A 21,514-nucleotide genomic window follows, 5' to 3' on the forward strand; every position below is an offset into this window, starting at 1 on the left:
AAGCTGTCACCCTGGGTAGAGTGCCGTGGCATCACAGCTCACAGCCACCTCCAACTCTTGGGCTTAAGTGATTCTCTTGCCTTAGTCTCCCAAGTAGTTGGGAGTACAAGTGCCTGCCACAAAACCCGGCTATTTTTTGGTTATAGTTGTCATTGTTGTTTGACAGGCCCAGGCCTGGATTTGAACCCACCAGCTCTGGTATATGTGGCTGGCGCCTTAGCTGCTGGAGCTATAGGCGCTGAGCTGTAACCTTATTATTTCTTAAACTTTAGGACTTAAACTCCCTATTTTATTCCAGAGGCACATTTTAACAACGAGGTTACAATAAAGTTCTCAGAGAAAAGCAATATTCCTATTAAGAGTGACTGGTTTATTCAAGTGGGATAAAGACATGCAAATTACCTAAAAGAACTATGGCAAACTAAACAGTTCGCTTCTAACTTATTACATAGCTGGTTATTAAATTAATGTGACACTTATCTGCTTGACTTAAGTTCCAATAAAAGCAAATACATAATTTTTTCCGGAACTGTACTAAAAATATCAGTAGAACATGATATAAACTATAAATTTATAGTTATCTCTCCAAATCAAGTATTTGCCTATCTTCTAAGTCATTAGGACTTCCTAAATATGATTCAAAATCTAGAAACCCTAAAAGAAACAAATTCAATCACATTATAAGAAAACAGCAGGCCAAGTGCAGTGGCTCAGGCCTACAATCCTAGCACTTTCGGAGGCCAAAACAGGAGGATTCCTTGATCGAGGCCAGGAGTTCAAGACCAATCTTGGCAACACAGCAAGAGCCTGTCTCTACAAAAAGAAATGGTGGCACACGCCTTAGGCCTACAAGAAAAATGGAGAAGAACTTCACTGACACTAATTGTAGTTTTGGCTAGGACCCAAAGGGCAATTGCTTGCTCTTGCTCTTATCTTGTGTTTTTAATACAGAAACAAAGCTGTATTTCAAGTATAGCCAGTCAACCATGACTATCAAGCTTTCCATTCCCCAATCTAAACACTCAATTTAAAAAGCCCTCATAGCAGAACAAAATATGCCCTTGAATTATAATAATGTTTACAGCTGTCATTCAAAGAGAATTTTCTATATGCCAGACACTGTGCTTCACTATACATTCTTAAGAATCCTTGGGCGGCGCCTGTGGCTCAGTCAGTAGGGCGCCGGCCCCATATACCGAAAGTGGCGGGTTCAAGCCCGGCCCCGGCCAAACTGCAACCAAAAAATAGCCGGGCGTTGTGGCGGGCGCCTGTAATCCCAGCTACTCGGGAGGCTGAGGCAAGAGAATCACTTAAGCCCAGGAGTTGGAGGTTGCTGTGAGCTGTGTGAGGCCACGGCACTCTACCGAGGGCCATAAAGTGAGACTCTGTCTCTACAAAAAAAAAAAAAAAAAAAAAAAAAGAATCCTTAACTATTTGGCTAGGTAGGTGGTATTATCTATCATTTTATACACCAATGAACAAGTTACAGAGGTTAAGTCACCTATATGCCTCAAATGACGCACTAGTAAAAGGAAAGAACTGAGATATGAATCCAGAACTGTTTGACACCCAAACTAAAAAGTTCTTCACAATTAGACCATAATGTCCACTTATTACTATAGCATCTAATTATTCCTATTTAAATCAGAGAATGAGTATCAGTTGAGCACCTACTATGGAAGGCTGTCTGAAAGGCTGATCACATATTAAATCAAGTTAAATCTTTTATATTCAAATTAAGCCTGTGAAAGCAGAACCTTCACAAATAAGTTTATTAGAAGAATAGTCTGAAAAAGAGTCAAGATAACCTGAAAGGTTTATATCAAAAAAGAACAGGATCAAATTATCAATATCAAATAAAAAATGAGATGATTAACATCACTTCTAGTCAAATAAAAACATATATGTCAATTTTTTAAAGTTTATAAAAACCTCATATATTTCTTAGATTATCTAATGAACAAAGGGCAACTCAGTAGAATATTATAGTTTTCTGACTTTTTCAATTCTTCTGTTATAAGCATCATAAGAAATGCGTATTTGGTCTTTGTCCCTAAATTCAAAGGGACAAAGCGTTTTCTTCTAAAACCCTAGGAACAGCCTGAGTGACAGAAGCACCTTTTGTTTTTCATAATAAGTCCCTTCCCAATCATACCGAAATTTACACATGGCTCTAGTGGGTCCTTCAGGATGGAGGGCGGGGAGGTTTGCAACAGAAGTGGCCATGCATGTTATTGGAGGGTTGGAAATTTTAGCTCTGCATCCTCAACCTTCAGGGAAGGGAGACAGGCTAAAGATTGTCAATCATTAATGGCTAATGAACTATCAGCCATGCCTATACAATGAAACATCCATAAAAACTCTTCAGTGACAAGGCTCAGGGAGCTTCCAGGGTAAACATAGTGAGGTGCCTGGAGGGTGGCATGGAAGCTCCAGGGCCCCTTTCCTACCTCGCTTGGCCTATACATCTCTTCATTTGGTTGTTCTTGAGTTGTATCCTTTATAATAAATGGACAACAGTAAGTAAAGTGTTTTCCTGAATTCTGGGAGTCCTTGTAGCAAATTACCAAGTCTGAAAGGGGGGGGGTGTTGCAGGAACCCCCAGTTCACAGCCAATGGGTGCTCCCCTCTCCTGGGTGCCTGAAGTTGGGACAGTCTTGTGAGACTGAGCCCTTAACCTATGGGGTCTACACTAACTCCTCATAGCATCAGAATAGGATTGAATTGGAACACCCAGTCGGTTGGTGTTGGAGAACAGAAGACTCCACAATATAGGTGATGTCAAGGAACAAACCTCTCTTAGTCCTCAGCAATGAAGATCAGAAACAGATGTTCCAAGCACATCATATTTGATATGTTATAAAAGGTGATTTTAGGAGATAATGTTCAGAGTCAAAAGGAAAATACAACCAAGCAGAGTTTACTAAAGAAACAAATGTAAAAATGGGATTATGAAATTGGTTCCAAATTCAAATTGGAACCAACAGTTTCATCTAAGTGCCAGAAGCCCTAATGATTAAAGTAGTAATTCATTAATGATTTTTCAAAGGATGTAATTAACCCTATGCTTCTATTCTACAATTGAAATTTAGCTCTTGGGACAGCACTTTAATATTAGAGAATTATAGTTTTGATTTTTTAAATTTTAACTTCTAAGCTACAAGATTATTACAGAGCTCCTTTATACCCCTTTCCGCCCTTTTTTTGAGATAAGAGTCTCACTATGTTGCTCTCAGTTGAGTGCCGCAGCAGCATCACAGCACTTGAACTTTTGGGCTTAAGTGATTGTCTTACCTCAGCCTCCCAACAACTGGGACTACAGATGTCCACCACAACACCCAGCTATTTCTTTTTTTAAAATTATTGTCATTGTTGATCAGCAGGCCCTGGCTGAGTTCGAACCCACCAACCCTGGTGCATGTGGCTGGCTCCCTAACAACTGAGTGAAGGGCGCCAAGCCTATACCCTTTTATTTATAACAAAATTTCACAAAGTTTTACCATTTTGCTACATGTATTATTTTTTATAAACCTTTTCAGTCAACAGCATATAGCATATTCTTTGTCCCTTAATATGACATATTTCCTAATAACAAAGATGTTCTTTAATGTAACTACTGTGTAGTTATCAAATTCAGGAAAATTTACATCAACACAATACTTTTACTTCATTTAAAATCTACATTCCAATTTTGTTATTTGTTCTAAAATAGGTGGGGTTGTTTTCCTGGTATAGAACCCAATTTAGGGTCACACATTGAATTTAGTGGTTATAAATCTTTGGTCTCCTTTAACTTGGAAATGTTCCCCAGTCTCCTTTCTCTTCTTTTTTGGTTGCAGTTCAGCCGGGGCTGGGTTTGAACCCGCCACCCTCGGTATATGGGGCTGGCGCCTTACTGACTGAGCCACAGGCGCCGCCCTCTTTTTTTTTAATTTTGAGACAGAGTCTCACTCTATTGCTCGGCAGTATCAGCCTAGCTCACAGGAACATCGAAGTCCTGGGCTCAAGAGATCTTCCGGCCTCAGCCTCCCAAATAGCTGGACTACAGGCACCCACCACAACACTCAGCTAATATTTCTATTTTTAGTAGAGACAGGTTTTACTTTCCCTGAGGCTGGTCTCAAACTCCAGAGCTCAAGGGATCCTTCCTGCTTGGTCTCCCAGAGTGCTAGGATTACAGGCATAAGCCACCGTGCCTGGTCCCCAACCTTCCTTTTTTTTTTCAATCACATGACATTTTTGAAGAGTACAAGCCAGTTATTTTATTGAATAACCCTCTCAATTTGGGTTTCCCTGCTGTTTCAGGTAATAATTTTTTTGCTTCAGTATTTTTTTTTTTGCAGTCTTTGGCCAGGGCTGGGTTTGAACCCACCACCTCTGGCATATGGGGCCGGCGCCCTACTCCTTTGAGCCACAGGTGCTGCCCCTCTGCTTCAGTATTTTAGAAGTGAGGTTGTGTTCTCAAAGCATCGTATCTGGAGGTACCTGATGTCTATCCTCCCCCTGCTACTTTGTAGTTACCATTTCTCTATAATTAATAATTTGCATTAGATTACAAAACTTCTTTCCATAATATAATCCACACTGTACAGATGCTTTTAAAAACCACCAAGGGCAGGAGAGAATGTGCATAACTGTTAAGCACTTAAATAATAGAAATATCATTTAGTTTACATATATTTAATACTTATTATATATCTATACAAAAACCTTGTTTTTTTGTTTCTAAGGTTTGTGTGTGTGTGTGTGTATATATATATATATTTCTTTTCTTTATTTTAAGGTAAAGGGGTATAATGGGAAAAAATTGAACCAGGAGTTAAGGAGACCTCAGTTCTAATATACCAACTCATTGTGACCTTCAGTAAATTAGTCAACCTCTATGGACTTTTATACTGTCATCTATAAAATGAGGCAGTTGGAGCAGATAATTTTTTTTTTTTTTACTATTTCATCTGTTGACATAAATATGTAACATTTCACTACATAAGTTTAATGGAGAATTTAAAGTTTACCCTCCCAAAGTAGGAAATAGAATTTAATCAACAGGAATGAATGGCCTTGATCAATGCCCTTGAGCTCCTTGCCAGAAGAGATTATTCTATCAGAAGACTAACCTGTATTTTAAAATAGCTAACACTTCATGTGTGTCAGGCACTGTACTGAGCTCTTCATACACATCAACTCACATAATCCTCATCACATGCCTCTGGCAAGTATTACTTGTCCCTCTGCACGTAGATAGGGCTCAGGGAGATTAGCTTGTCTAAGGTCATACAGCTGATACATGACATAGCTGGGACTCAAACCAGGAGTAACTCCAAATATACCCTAACTAAGCAACCTGCTACATCACCTCCTAATAAATGAGTCATGAACCAAATATATTCTTATTTAATGTCTGGCAGGTACTGAGCATTCCCCTTCTTATTTAGCAGAGACAAAACTGCTACTACTGGTAGCTGACCAAGGAACAATTTCAAATTAATCATGCAAACAAAAAGATTATTGAAAGGCGTAAACTTCTTAAAGACAAATATTGTGCTTTTCATTTAAAAGTGTGCATTTCTTAAAGAGAAGTGCTGTGTTTGGGGGTTATAAACAACCTCTCTTTTTAGTAAAACAAAAGAAAACAGCCAAGGTCACAAATGGGGAAGACCAGCAGGGATCTTAAGGAATAATACAGTATTATTATTCATTCCCCTGTCTTTAGGCAGACCAAAAACCCTCATCACAATTACCCCAGGGTGGGCTAAGAGAAGGGGTGGCTCCAAGGGAATGGGACCTCTGAGAATATCAGTACTGGTTCATAGTCTCTCTTATCATTTCAAATTTACTATGTAACTCTGAGTATCAACAAGAAGGCTCTGAGGCTAAGGTCTAACAATAGAGATTCTTTCTCACTTCATGCTAGGCCACTTCACCTAGCTTGCCTCTTTACTGGTAAAACTGTGATTTTATGATAATCCTCTTGCTGGTTACACAGCATGTTAAATTTTTTTTTTTTTTTTTTTTTTTAGAGTCTCACTATCTCGCCCTTGGAAGAGTGCCGTGGTGTCAGAGATCACAGCAAACTCAAACTCCTGGGCTTCGGTGATTCTCTTGCCTCAGCCTCCCAAGTACCTGGGACTACAGGTGCCTGCCACAACATCCACCTACGTTTTTGTTGCAGTTGTCATTGTTGTTTAGCTGGCCTGGGCAGGTTCAAACCCTGTCACCCTTGGTGCATATGGCTGGCACCATAACTACTGTGCTACAGCACCAAGCCATGCATTTTGTTTAAATAGGATGAGTAAGATCATCTGGCTCAGTGCTTGTAGCTCAAGCAGCTAAGGCACCAGCCACATACACCAGAGCTGGTGGGTTCGAATCCAACCCGGGCCTGCCAAGCAACAATGACAACTACAACCAAAAAATAGCTGGGCATTGTGCCTGTAATCCCAGCTACTTGGGAGGCTTAGGCAAGAGAATCGCTTAAGTCCAGGAGTTGGAGGTTGCTGTGAACTGTGATGCCACAGCACTCTTCCCAGGGCGACAGCTTGAGGCTCAAAAAAAAAAGAAAATCATCTATGTACAAATCCACATGCTAGAAAACACCTACTATTGGTTACTTTGTCCCCCTTCCTATGTTTTCTATCTATCTCCTCAAGACACTAGGAGCTCTCAGAAAGAGAAAATTTCTCATATGAGCTCTCAGAAAGAGAAAATTTCTCTCAGATGACTATGAAGTCTAGAAAATAGCCATTTCTGATAAGCCATTGACAGTGAGGGTATTACACAAATAAGAACAAACTAGAATCCCAAAAATAAAATAAAGGCAGAAAAGACATCCAAAGAGATGATCGTTTGGATGGGAATGAATTTTATAAACAAAACTCTGTATTTCAAATGTCTTTATTCCTCCTATATAGTAGACATGCATCTCTAAAACCTAACGTCCTGGGCCAGGTGGCTCACACCTGTAATCCCAGCACTCTTGGGAGGCCAAGGTAGGTGGATTGCTTGAGCTTACGAGTTCGAGACCAGCCTGAGCAAAAGTGAGACCCTCGTCTCTACAAAATAGCTGGGCGTTGTGGCAGGTGCCTATAGTCCCAGCTACTTAGGAGGCTGAGGCCAGAAGATCGCTTGAGCCCAAAAGTTTGAGGTTTTCGTGAGCTATGACGCCACGGCACTCTACCTCTGTCTCAAAACAAAAACAAAACAAAACAAAAACCCTGCAATGTCCTTCAGCCAAAGAGAGTACTGGTTTCATATACTATCTGATCCTCACCTGGGTTGGTATTCTCTAAAAGCTTATGGAAATTAGACCGCTGAGCCCACATCCACTATGGATCCTCTCTGTATGTATCTCTCTCAGGCACAGATGGAAAAAAAGAGAATCACAAAATTACCCTTCTTTGATCCAACCCTGGAGGAAGCACTGAAGAACTTCTTCACTGTGGTAACTTTGCGGGTCTTCTCATTGGTTTTCTTTTCTTCAAATTTGGAAAATGTCAGGGATTGGGCACCCTGGCTGCTCTGACTGCTGGCAAAGGCTTCTTCCTCCTCTCGTTGAAGTCTGTAATTTAAGAGAGAAATAAAAATGATCCACAGTTTCCTTGTATCTAAAGGTTATTATGTAATTGAGGAGGATCTAAAGTTTTTCTAACTAGACGCTAAATACACCAAATAAGACTGCAGTATCTGACAGATAACTACAGGCTAAACCTGTCTCCATGCTATTACAGACTCCAAAAGGGACCTCCTCTAGGGATCATGCTCACTTAGCAATCATTCTAGGATTACATGAAAGAAATAAAGTCCTTTTCCCTAATAAGTACAATGATGAAATGGAGAAAGAGATAAATAAGTAATTAATACATAATGGGACAGTTTCTATAGTACAGAGTAAAAGTCAAGTTCTACAAGAACACAGGCAACTAAATTTGCTACCGGAGTCTGAGAAGGCTTTAAAAAGGGGAAATTTGGGTTGGGTTTTAAAAAGATAAACAGGATTCTACTAAGTGAAAGGACATTCCAGGGAGAGGGAACTATTATATAAATGTGAAAATATGGCGCTGGTGTTGTTGGTATAGCAGTGAGCATAGCTGCCTTCCAAATGTGAAGGCAAATAGTTTATCTTAGAACAAGTTTAATGTAATCAGAGCACTGATGGCGTGATGTACTGGATATACAAAAAAGCACCAGAAGGACCTTGACTGCTAAGTCCACTATTATTTTGAATTTTATCATGCAGTGGGGAAACAAAAAAGATTGTAAACACAAAAAGTTACAGGACGGTCATGGTGGCTCATGCCTATAATCCTAGCACTCGGGGAGGCCAAGGTGGGTGGCTTGCTTGAGCTCACAAATTTGAGACCAGCCTTAGCAAGAGTGAGACCCCCGTCTCTAAAAACCAAAAATAGCCGGGCATTGTGGCAGGCGCCTGTAGTCCCAGCTACTTAGGGGGCTGAGGCCAGAAGATCGCTTGAGCCCAAGAGTTTGAGGCTGCTGGGGGGTATGACACCACAGCACACTACCCAGGGGGACAAAGTGACTCTGTCTTAAAAAAAAAAAAAAAGTTATCATTATGAAATCTGTGCTTTAGAAAGATAATACAGGTAGCTATGTGAATGACCTGAGGGATAGAGAGACTAAAGACATAGATAATAATTAAAAATATATTACAAAGGTTTAAGTAAAAAAAAAAAAAAAAGACCTGGAAAATAGGAGTAGAAAGGATGAAATTCAAAAGACTTTCCTAAGTTAAAATAAGGTAGAGCTTGGTCAAATACACGTAGGTTAGGTGAGAAGGGAAGTGAAGGAGAACATCCACTATCTATAAAACAATGGTTCTCAAAGTGTGATTCCCCAGACTTCCCAGGAGCGCCAGCATCACCTGGGAACTTGTTAGAAATGAAAATTCTCTGGTACCACTCCTAAACAACTAAAATTAGAGACTCTGAGGGTGAGGTCCAGCAATCACTGGTTTTACAAGCTTTCCAGGTGATTCTGATGTCTGTTCAAATTTGAGAAATACTCGTGTAAGAAATCTCAAGTGAAGTCACAATTGGAAGCAGTGAGAAATAGAAACAAAAATCACAGGTGGAGGTGTTAGGCTGGTCATGGTGGCATGTGCCTATAGTCCTAGCTACTTAGGAGGCTGAACAGGATTGCTTAAAGCCAGGAAATTGAGGTTGTAGTGCACTGTAATTCTACCTGTGAATAGCCATTGCCCTCCAGCCTGGGAAACAGAGGGAAATCTCATTTCGTTAATTAATGAATTAAAAATAGTCTCGGCTGGGCCTGGTGGTTCACACCTGTAATACTAGCACTCTGGAAGGCTAAGGCAGGTGGATTGCTTGAGCTCAGGAGTTTGAGACCAGCCTGAGCAAGGGCAAGACCCTGTCTGTAAAATGCCAGGCATTATAGCAGGCACCTGTAGTTCCAGCTACTTGGGAGGTTGAGGCAAGAGAATCACTTTAGCCCAAAAGTTTGAGGTTGCTGTGAACTGTGATGCCACAGCACTCTACCAAGGGCAATAAAGTGACACTCTGCCCCACCTCCCCAAAATATATAAATATATATAATATATATAGTCTCCAACTATAATTATCAAAAATAAAAAAATGAGGGAAATAATGCTTGATTAGAGCCATATGCAATGCTTGAGCTACGTACATCATATATAGTACCCCTAATTTAATCTTTACTTAAGTATGCTTATCTCCTCCATGCTTCTACTCCAAAGAGTTTTTTATTTTTATTTTTTTCCAAAGAGTTTATTGTTTAAATTTGAGAACTAAGACTAACACAAACCAAATATAAAATAATCAGAAGACAAACATAAAATGAAGAAATCACTAAAAGCTATTTATTAAATGTTGACTCAGTAGAAAAGAAAAAAAATCCTTTCTCATATTAAATTGACTTGCTGACCAGGAGCAGTGGCTCACACCTGTAATCCTAGCACTCTGAGATGCCGAGGTGGGTGGATTGCCTGAGCTCAGGAGTTCAAGACCAGCCTGAGCAAGAGTGAGAGCCCATCTCTAAAAATAGCTGGGCGTTGTGGCAGGCACCTGTACTCTCAGCTACTTGGGAGGCTGAGGCAAGAGGATCTCTTGTGCTCAAGAGTTTGAGGTTGCTGTGAGATATGATGCCACAGTACTCTACCAAGGGTGATACAGCGAGACCCTGTCTCAAAAAAATAAATGAATAAAATAAAAAATAAGTAAACTGACTTGCTAATAGCTCAAAATGGAAAAGAAAGACGTATCTGGTCAAAGACAGGATTATATATTCAATAATGTCACTATTAAACCACCCCCAGTTAAGTCCTTTTACCGCTCTGCCAGTTCCCAATCCTCCTGAATCTGCTTCTGCCTGGCTTTGTGGTACTCCTCCCTCCAGCACTTGGAGCAGAAACCCTGCCAAGCAGGGTTGCCATAGTAACCACATCCTTTCTTGCATAGGAGCTCTGATTGATCCACATGAATTCCTCTGCGTTCAGACTTAAGGCTCATCTTCCTCCTGCTAAAAAGGAACAAACAAGAAAGTGTTCTTGAAAATGAATTCATTATCATTCTTCTAACCAAAACCAAAAAATGAGTGAGTCCATTATCTTCAATCTATAAAGGAGACAAGGAAAGAAGGAAGGAGAGAGGGAGGAAAGAAAAGAGGGAAGGAGAGAAAGAAAGAAGAAAGGAAGGAAGAAAACTTAAATACGGCAAATTCCTGACAGTTATATCAAAGAAAAAACTTATTCCCTGGTTCAAACATAAAGAACACATTTTTTTGTTTTTTGTAGAGACAGAGTCTCACTTTATGGCCCTCGGTAGAGTGCCGTGGCCTCACACAGCTCACAGTAACCTCCAACTCTTGGGCTTAAGCGATTCTCTTGCCTCAGCCTCCTGAGCAGCTGGGATTACAGGCGTCCGCCACAACGCCCGGCTATAAAGAACACATTTTATAAGGGCTATTATTGTATTAAAGATGTAAAAGTAAGGCCAGAAACTATAAAAAAAAAACAAAACAAACTATAAAATCCTAGAAGAAAATATAGAGGAAAAGCTTCCTGACGTTGAATTTGGCAATGACTTCTTGGATATGACATCAAAAATACAGGCAACAAAAGCAAAACAGATCAATGGAACCACGTCAAACTTTAAAACTTTTGCACAGCAAAGGAAACAATCAACACAGTGAAAAGGCAAACTACAGAATGGAGAAGATATTTGCAAACCATATATCAGATAAGGAGTTAATATCCAGAATATAAATTCCTACAACTCAGCAACAACACCCCCCAAATAATTGAATTTAAAAATGAGCAAAAGACTTGAATAGACAATTCTCCAAAGACCTGCAAATGCCCAACAAACATATGAAAAGATACTCTACAAGCTGGGTCCAGTGCTTTGTGTCTATAATTGGAGCTACTTGGGAGGCTGAGGTGGGAGGATCACTTGAGTTCAAGAGCTCGAGGCTGCAGTGAGCTATGACTGGGCCACTGTACTACTTACTGCCTGAATGACAGCAAGACCCCCTGTTTTAAAACAAAACAAAACACAAAAACTAATAAGTTAGTATCCCCATTTCAAAATTGAAGGAAAAAACACAAAGAGGTCAGGTTTGCGTCTAAGGTCATACATGATTGAGCTAAAACTTGAAATAATATCTTTTTTTTAATTATTTTTTATTTTTTTGTAGAGACAGAGTTTGACTTTATCGCCCTCGGTAGAGTGCTGTGGCGTCACACAGCTCACAGCAACCTCCAACTCCTGGGCTTAAGCGATTCTCCTGCCTCAGCCTCCCGTGTACCTGGGACTACAGGCGCCTGCCACAACGCCTGGCTATTTTTTGGTTGCAGTTTGGCTGGGGCTGTGTTTGAACCTGCCACCCTCGGTATATGGGGCCGGCACCCTCCTCACTGAGCCACAAGCGCCGCCCTTGAAATAATATCTTAACAAGTTCCAAAGTTGACTCAGAGCCTACAGAACAGTGGTTACAGCGCTGGCCACATGCATCAAGGCTGATGGGTTCGAACCCAGCCAGGCCAGCTAAACAACAATGACAACTGCAACAAAAAACAGCCGGGTGTTGTGGCAGATGCCTCTAGTCCCAGGTACTTGGGAGGCTGGGGCAAGAGAATCACTGAAGCCCAAGAGCTTGAGGTTGCTGTGAGCTGTGACGCCATAGCACTCTACCAAGGGCGACATAGTGAGACTCTTGTCTCAAAACAAACAAACAAAAAAGCAAGTTCCAAAGTTAGTTTTCTTTTTTTTTTTTTGTAGAGACAGAGTCTCACTTTATGGCCCTCGGTAGAGTGCCGTGGCCTCACACAGCTCATAGCAACCTCCAACTCCTGGGCTTAAGCAATTCTCTTGCCTCAGCCTCCCGAGTAGCTGGGACTACAGGCGCCCGCCACAACACCCGGCTATTTTTTGGTTGCAGTTTGGCCAGGGCCGGGTTTGAACCTGTCACCCTCGGTATATGGGGCCGGCGCCTTACCGACTGAGCCGCAGGCGCCGCCCAAAGTCAGTTTTCTTTTCTACTATATCATATTTAAGCTTATTTGTTCATAGCATCACAATTGTATGGTAAAGTGCCATGCAACAATTTCCATTCAAATTGAAACCACATGGTCTCATTCTTTTCCACATAAACAAACTGCCGAACAAGCACAGAAAAAAAGCAGCACTTTGATCGTTCAACAAGCTCAAATATGCAGACAGAATTAAGCCCTACACGTTGGGGATCCTAACATTAATTCAACTTGATCATTTACTAAGTGCCACCTGTGTCCTGAGAATTGAGCTCGATGCCATTGGTGATGCAACTGACAGAACTTATCCTTGACCTCATGAAGCTCATAACCAAAATACAGGTAGACTGAAAAATGAAGAAAGAGAAAGTATTTAAGTAAATGGGGGGCAGAAGGGGAAAAAGAAGGCATGGTAAGCTACTTGTGAAAAATGCTCTTCCTGTCCAGCATGTCCTGCCTCTTCATGTTGTCTTTCTAAGACCCTTCAAGGTTCAACTCATCCCCACCCCCAAGTGGTCTCCTCCTATGCAATTGCTAAGAGACAAGAAAACAATGTAGAACATACATGATGTGTTGTAAACAGGAGGTAAACTGAAAAAGTTGGGTGCAAAGTGAAATTATGATGATTTTTTAAAACTCCAGGCTATAGAGTCTGGATTGAAGCACCAATTAAAACTTCTAGAAGCCAGGCACGGTGGTTCATGCCTGTAATCCTAGCACTCTGGGAAACTGAGGCAGGTGGTTTGCTTGAGTTTAGGAGTTGAAGCTGTAGTCCCAGTTACTTGGGAGGCTGAGGCAAGAGGATTGCCTGAGCCCAAGAGAATGAGGTGCTGTGAGCTATGACACCACAGAAATCTATATTCAGGAGAGCTCCTGAAAAGGGGAAAGCATAAGATCTCTACTTTAAGCAATAAAACTTGAGAGACAGAGTTCTGTCTTCTAGCATGATGAAGTGAGGAAAGCAATAAATCCTCTCCTCCAAAAGCAACTATCACGATGGTCAAAACTTCCACTTTCTGCTGACCGGTTAAATGTTTGAGCCAATAAAGGCACTCAAACTTCAGCACCCTCCCCTATCCCCCACTTTCTGCAAGGCTCTCTTGTGTCTCCTCTGTGTGTAGCACAGGCTCTTCTGGTCACAGCCAAAGCCTAACTGGTTAGAGGTGTTTGAAGACAATCTCAATCTTTGAACAAACAATACTCTTTGGGTAAATATTAAGGTATGCAGACTCCTAGAAGAATGGCAGCCATAAAATAAAGACAAGGAAGAAAAATTGAGCAGAGACATCAGTGGCTGCAGTAGTCAAGGAAAGAAACGTTGCAGATTTCTTTTCTTTTTCTTTTTTTTTTTGTAGAGACAGAGTCTCACTGTACCGCCCTCGGTAGAGTGCCGTGGCGTCACACGGCTCATAGCAACCTCTAACTCTTGGGCTTACGCGATTCTCTTGCCTCAGCCTCCCGAGTAGCTGGGACTACAGGCGCCCGCCACAACGCCCGGCTATTTTTTTGTTGCATTTTGGCCGGGGCTGGGTTTGAACCCGCCACCTTCGGCATATGGGGCCGGTGCCCTATTCACTGAGCCACAGGCGCCGCCCCGTTGCAGATTTCTTTCAGCTATAAAACCTGGACAGTACACAGGGAACACCACTTTTGAGAATTCTGAAAAGCAAAAGAATTGGGCTGGGCAGTGCCCGTGGCTCAGTGGGTAGGGTGCCGGCCTCATACACTGAGAGTGGCGGGTTCAAACCCAGCTCCAGCCAAACTGCAACAAAAAAATAGCTGGGTGTAGCAGTGGGCGCCTGTAGTCCCAGCTACTCAGGAGGCTGAGGCAAGAGAATCGCCTGAGCCCAGGAGTTGGAGGTTGCTATGAGCTGTGATGCCACAGCACTCTACAAAGGGCGATGGTGTGAGACTCTGTCTCTACCAAAAAAAAAAAAAGAAGAAGAAGAATTGGGCGAGAAGATCAGAATTCAAAGTATCATTGAATCCTTGCTGAGATTATCATCTTTTCCCCTTTAGCATCATGGAACCAACTCAGAAATGGGAACAAAGGGAGAGAGTTCTAGTTTGGGCTCAAGGCATGAGAAAGGAAATTCCTAACTATCAGAGACAATACGGGGATTCCTCCATTTTACTGTCTTTCTCCCTTCTCTTGAGATATGGTGCCCAAGCAACCATGTGGTGTATCTGCAGCAAAGACTGGAATGACAGACTTCAGGAGCCAAACTCTAAGCAAGGAGAACTATCGATTTTTCCCTCACTCTCTATGCTCCAACTGCTTAGCCTCAAATATGCAGACAGTGGTGGAAGTACATGGCTGAGTGACATAACTACATCCATGGTTTTCTGGACACAGGAAAGAAAAGATGAGCCCTTAGGGAACAAAAGGAAATGGCTGAGAATAAAAACTCAAGAAGGCAATTTCTGGGCTCACCCCTAAGCTGTGCATGTGTGGATCTGATGTTATATAGTATCAAATATTTTTATTTATTTATTTTTAATTTTTTTCTAGCTGTCATCCTGGGTAGAGTGTCATGGCGTCATTACTCACACCAACCTCAAACTCTTGGACTTAAGTGATTCTCTTGCCTTAGCCTCCTCAACCTCTTGGGCTCAAGTAATCCTCTTGCCTCAGTTTTTTTCTATTTTTATTTTCTTTAGTTTTCTTTTTTTTTTGAGACAGAGTCTCACTATGTTGCCCTCAATAGAGTGCCATGGCGTCATAATGGCTCACAGCAAACTCAAACTCTTGGGCTTAAGTGATTCTCTTGCCTCAGCCTCCCAAGTAGCTGGGACTACAGGTGCCTGCCACAATGCCCAACTATCTTTTGTTGTTGTTGTTGTTGTCATTGTTGTTTAGCAGGCCCAGGCTGGGTTTGAACCCGCCAGCCCCAGTGTATGTGGCCGGCACTCTAACCACTGAGTTATAGGCGCCAAGCCAGTTTTTTCTTTTTTTAGTACAGATGGGGTCTTGCTTTTTTGCTTAGGCTAGTCTCAAACCTGTGAGCAAGCTATCCACTTGCCTCGGCCTTCCAGAGTGCTAGGATTACAGGCATGAGCCACCATGCCTGACCTTTATTTATTTATTTTATTGAGACAGAGTCTCACTTTGTGGCCCTTGGTAGAATGCCATGGCATCATAGTTCACAGCAACCTCCAACTCTTGGGCTCAATGTCTGGCTTTTTTGTTTTTTTGTAGAGACGATGTCTCGTCTGGCTCAGGCTGGTCTCAAACTCCTGAGCTCAGGGCAATCCATCCGCCTTGACTTCCCAGAGCACCAGGATTACAGATGTGAGCCACTGCGCCCAGCCAGTATCAAAGATTTTTAGATCGAAACTGAGAGAACACCATACAGCTCTCAGACCAGCACATATGTGACTAGTGCATACATGAGCATGAAACTGACAGAAAACAGCACTGCAAAAGCTTTGAAAAATGAACTGACATTAGAACCATCAGTACCACAGAACTTGCATCATCCCAAACTTGACAACAAAACAGAAAACTTTTGCTGTCACTGTTATGACACTGCTAAGGAAATGAAAGGACAGGTATAGACTGGGAGAAAAATCACGTTATTTGAAAGAGCTTACATATACAGAATATATGTAACTTTCTCAAAACTCATTTTTTCTTTTTTTTTGGAGAGAGAGTCTCACCATGTCGCCCTGGGTAGAGTGCTATGGCATCACAACTCATAGCAACCTCAAACTCCTGGACTTAAGCAATTCTCTTGCTTCATCCTTCCAAGTAGCTGGGACTACAGGCACCCATCACAATGCCTGGCTATTTGTTGTTGTTGTTGTTGTAGTCATCATTGTTGTTTAGCAGGCCCGGGCCAGGTTCAAAGCCACAGCCCTGGTGTATATTAGCTCAGTCCTAACCACTGAGCTATGGGTGCCGAGCCTCAAAACTCAATTTTAGGAAAACAAATCAGTCAATTAAAAAATGGGCAAAAAACTTGAACAGATACTTCATCAAAGAAGATACACATTGGTATCTCACATTTCTGTAAAGAGACACCTTTGCTACAGACTGTCTCCTCAAGGATGTTTGTATACTAAACAACCTTACAAGACAAAAGACAACCTTCCAGAGCACAGGACAAGTTTGTTTATGATCCAGTACAATAAATACAATGTTTCCGTCCACATCAAACAGAAAATCTGTCTGCCACCCATTGAGACTTGGGTTCCCTGAGCTTAGATTCCTTAGAAGTGCACCCATGGGATTTGTGGGGCAAAGCTAATCCATGTGAACTTGTTCCGCTAATGTCCTATGAATAGTAAAGTCTTTTTTCTCTAACCCAGGAGTCCCAGGTCTTCGGCCAGTATCCATGAAAGTATGGTAGGCTAACTTACTATTTCTAAGTAGAGTAAAAACTCAGGTCCTTCTCAGTTCTTGACAACACAGTGGCAAATACGCACATGCAAAGTTGTTCACCACCCTCAGTCATTACAGTAATGCAAATTAAAACTACCATTACTCACACCTATTAGAACGGCTAAAATTAAAAATGCCAACAACACCAGGTGGTGGTAAGGATGCAGACTAACTACAATTCTCATGCATTCCTAGTGGAATGCAATAGTACAGCCACTATAAAAAACAGTTTGATAGTTATACTAAGAAGCTAAAAAAAAGAGTAAAATATACATTATCATGTAATCCAGAAATCCAACTCCTGGGTATTTCCTTTAGAGAAATAAAAACTGATGCTTACTCAAACTTCTGTACACAAATGTTTAGTCATGATCATCAAAAACTGGAAACAACCAAAATATTCATTAACAGGTATGTGGAATAAATAAATTATGGTACACCCATACAACAGAATGCTATATGTATGTGTGTGTGTTTGTGTGTATATATATATATATATATAACAAAGTATTAATATACTTAACAACTTGGATGAATCTCAAAAGCTTTACACCGAGCACAAGAAGACATTATCTTAGTCCCCTTGGACTGTTAGAATAAAATACCATAAACCGGGTAGGTTATAAACAAGAATTTATTTCTCGGCCAGGCGTGGTGGCTCACGCCTGTAGTCCCAGCGCTGTGGGAGGCCGAGGCGGGTGGATTGCCTGAGCTCAGAGGTTCAAAACCCATATGAGCAGCAGTCAGCCAGAGTAAGACCCCGTCTCTACCAACAACATCAAAAACAGCCAGCACTGCAGGAGAAAGAAGAAAATCACCAGAAAAGGAGTACTTCAAACAAACATGAACAAGCACACTGAAATTAAAAATAAAAAAAAAAAGGGCGGCGCCTGTGGCTCAGTGAGTAGGGCGCCGGCCCCATATGCCGAGGGTGGCGGGTTCAAACCCAGCCCCGGCCAAACCGCAACAAAAAAATAGCCGGGCGTTGTGGCGGGCGCCTGTGGTCCCAGCTGCTCGGGAGGCTGAGGCAAGATAATCGCGTAAGCCCAAGAGTTAGAGGTTGCTGTGAGCTGTGTGACGCCACGGCACTCTACTCAAGGGCGGTACAGTGAGACTCTGTCTCTACAAAAAAAAAAATAATAATAAAATAAAAAAAATTAAAAAAAATAAAAAAAAATTAAAAAAAAAAAAAAGAATTTATTTCTCTTTCTTTCTTTTTTTTTTTTTTTTGTAGAGACAGAGTCTCACTTTATAGCCCTCGGTAGAGTGCCGTGGCCTCACACAGCTCACAGCAACCTCCAACTCCTGGGCCTAAGTGATTCTCTTGCCTCAGTCTTCGGAGCAGCTGGGACTACAGGCGCCCGCCACAACGCCCAGCTATTTTTTTTTTTTTTTTTTTTTTTGTAGAGACAGAGTCTCACTTTATGGCCCTCGGTAGAGTGCCGTGGCCTCACACAGCTCACAGCAACCTCCAACTCCTGGGCCCAAGCGATTCTCTTGCCTCAGCCTCCCGAGTAGCTGGAACTACAGGCGCCCGCCACAACGCCCGGCTATTTTTATTTTTTGTTGCAGTTTGGCCGGGGCTGGGTTTGAACCCGCCACCCTCGGCATATGGGGCCGGTGCCTTACCGACTGAGCCACAGGCGCCGCCCAACGCCCAGCTATTTTTTGGTTTGCAGTTCAGCCGGGGCCAGGTTTTGAACCCGCCACCCTCGGTATATGGGGCCGGCGCCTTACCAACTGAGCCACAGGCACCGCCCAAGAATTTATTTCTCACAGTTCTGGAGACAGGGAAGTCTAAGATTAAGATGTCAACCCAGACGTGGTGTCTGGTGAGAACATGCCTTCTGATTCACTGAAGGTACCGTCGCACTGTATCCTTACACAGTGAAAGGGGGAAACTGGCTTTCTGGGGTCTCTTTTATATAAGCACTACACCTGATTACAAGGGCTCCATCCTCATGACCTAATCACCTCCCCCAAAGCCCCACCTTCTAATCTCATGATCTTGGGGGTTAGAGGTAATACAGATATTCTGTGTTGATTGTGGATGCATTTATATACATGTACAGATACTTTAAAATTCATATGACTGTATGAATTTTACACTCCTCCCAAATCAATTTAATTCTATGATTATTTAAAAAAAACTTGAGAGGTAATTTCTATGCTAGATTGGGAAGAAGTGCAAAACAGAAGGCAGGGATACTGACCAAGAAACAACTATAATAAAGGGTTGTGATAATAATTGAAATAATACAGTAGGAATGAAAAGAGGGATGGTAATCCACTTTAGAGGTGGGATCTGTAAGAGTTAATTAGTAAGACATGGCAGGGAGAGGAAAATCTAATTAGAAAGGACTTCCAAGTTTACAAATACCACTAGAATGCTATTTGCTAAGGACAGAGACCTTGTTCTCCTTCTTTACTGCTATATTACTATTGATTTAAATAGTACCCGGCATGCCACAGGTGCTCAAATATTCATTGAGGGGAACAACGAATAATTGAATCAGTAAGGTTGTTGAAGAGATCAAATATTTAAATGATAAAGAAACAATACATAACAAATAATAAATATAAAAACTCCTTCCTATGATTGATCAACCATTATTTTAAAATTTTATATATAATTATATATGTGAATAACTTTATAACAAAAAATAAATATCTATTAGATGGTTAAATAAATTGTGGTACAATTACACAACAGAATACTTGGCAGTAAAAAGGAGTGAAGTACTAATACACAAAACAACTTGGATACACGGCAGGCTTGTTCAAATCATGCACATTTTCAGAAGGGCCTGCTTGTGTGACTGGCCCTTGGCTGGCTCCTAGGAACTGAGGTCTTAGAATATCTCTTCCACTGATACAAGCTTGGTTGGAGTATTGAACCACACTGTCCCAGCTTGTCTAGACATTTTATGTAAACAGTGTGACTTATGGTGAATACATGCTTTCCTTCTGGAGGTTCTGAAGTTGCAATAATGGTATTTAGTCATGAAGGCACTATGTGACCAGCCTCCAGTTAAAAAAAAAAAAAAAAGACCCTCTGGATTCTTATGCTGCAGTGAGCTCCTCTAACAAAAAACACTTTACATGTTGTTACAGAGGATCCTGTATACTTCCACTGGGAAATGACTCTTCTAATTTCACACTGGTGTCTTCCAGACTCTGTTCAACGCACAATCATCCTTTATTGATCCTACCGGGTATCCTTTCACCACAATAAACCATAGCTGGGATTATATAAATCCTGTGAGACATTCTAGAGAATTATCAAATCTGGGGCAGTCTTGGGGACTACCAACGCAGGGTAAGATTATAAGAGATTGGGTGATGCCTGTGGCTCAGTCAGTAAGGCGCCGGCCCCGGCTGAACTGCAATCAAAAAAACAGCTGGGTGTTGTCGTGGGCACCTGTAGTCCCAGCTACTGGGGAGGCTGAGGCAAGAGAATCGCTTAAGCCCAGGAGTTGGAGGTTGCTGTGAGCCGTGTGACGCCATGGCACTCTACAGAGGGCCATAGAGTGAGACTCTGTCTCTACAAAAAAAAAAAAAGATTATACAAGATTGACATGAGGGAGGTATTTGTGGTAATGGAATAGTTTAATATCTTGACAGTCTCTTTCTGTACTATCTTTGTAACTTCATAAGAATCTGCAATTATCCCAAGTTTTATTGGAAGTCTCACCTAAAAATGATTTTTGAGATAGAGTCTCACTCTGTTGCCTGGGCTAGAGTACCATGGTCTCAGCCTAACTCACAGCAACCTCAAACTTCCTGGCCTCAAGCGATCCTCCTGCCCCAGCCTCTTGAGTAGCTAGGAATATAGGCGCCTGCCACAAAACCTGCCTTATTTTTTCTCTATTTTTAGTAAAAATGGGGTCTCACTCTTGCTCTCACTCTGGTCTTGAACTCCTGAGCTCAAGGGATCCTCTCACCTCGGCCTCCTGAAGTGCTAGGATTACAGGCATGAGCCACACACCTGGCCCCTAAAAATGATTTTTTTTCCTTTGCTCAAGAATTGCTTAAGACCTAAAAATGATTTTTAATAAAACAAACATCTATAATTAGACCAATGTGTACCAGACACTTTAATGTTCTACTGAGATCCTTCTATTGCTTCTGTCACCCCAGCTAGAGTGCAGTGGTATAATCATAGCTCACTATAACCTTGAACTCCTTGGTTCCAGTGATCCTCCTACCTTAGCCTCCCGAGTAGCTGGGAATGTAGGAGTATACCATCACATATGGTTAATTTTTTTACATTTTGTAGAGATGAGTTTATGATATGTTGCCCAGGCTGGTCTCAAACTCCTGACCTCAAGAGGTCCTCAGCCTCCCAAAGTGCTAGGATTACAGGTTGAGTCACTGTGCCCAACCAATACAACTCTTACAATAGCCAAACAATAACAAGTTCAAAAATACAAAAAAGAGATCACATTCACAATGACATCAATATATAAAAACACCCAGGAAATATTTTAATGAGAAAATCACACAATCTAACTTAAGAATACTGATATAAAGGTTTGAATAAGTGGTAAGACATACCATAACACAGTATGAGAAAATAAATTATAAAAATAACAAATGTTACAACA

General features: G+C 41.5%; 1 protein-coding gene across 6 annotated transcripts in view; it reads right to left on the reverse strand.

Moving 5' to 3' along the window:
* RABGEF1 (RAB guanine nucleotide exchange factor 1) overlaps positions 1 to 21,514 on the reverse strand; it is a 67,461-nt gene that overhangs the window by 28,112 nt on the left and 17,835 nt on the right. For 4 of the 6 annotated variants that reach the window (XM_053555085.1, XM_053555088.1, XM_053555087.1 and 1 more), the window contains exons 2-3: positions 10,324 to 10,512; positions 7,392 to 7,558 (exon numbers count right to left, since the gene is read on the reverse strand). In XM_053555085.1, the coding sequence (XP_053411060.1) occupies positions 7,392 to 7,558; positions 10,324 to 10,502 (346 nt within the window). In that variant the 5' untranslated portion in view covers positions 10,503 to 10,512. Of the gene's footprint in view, positions 1 to 7,391; positions 7,559 to 10,039; positions 10,174 to 10,323; positions 10,513 to 21,514 lie in introns of those variants that run through there. The other 2 variants (XM_053555089.1, XM_053555084.1) reach the window with 2 other exon arrangements.

Source organism: Nycticebus coucang, chromosome 12 (assembly GCF_027406575.1).
Source record: "Nycticebus coucang isolate mNycCou1 chromosome 12, mNycCou1.pri, whole genome shotgun sequence".
NCBI classification, from domain to species: Eukaryota; Metazoa; Chordata; class Mammalia; order Primates; family Lorisidae; genus Nycticebus; species Nycticebus coucang.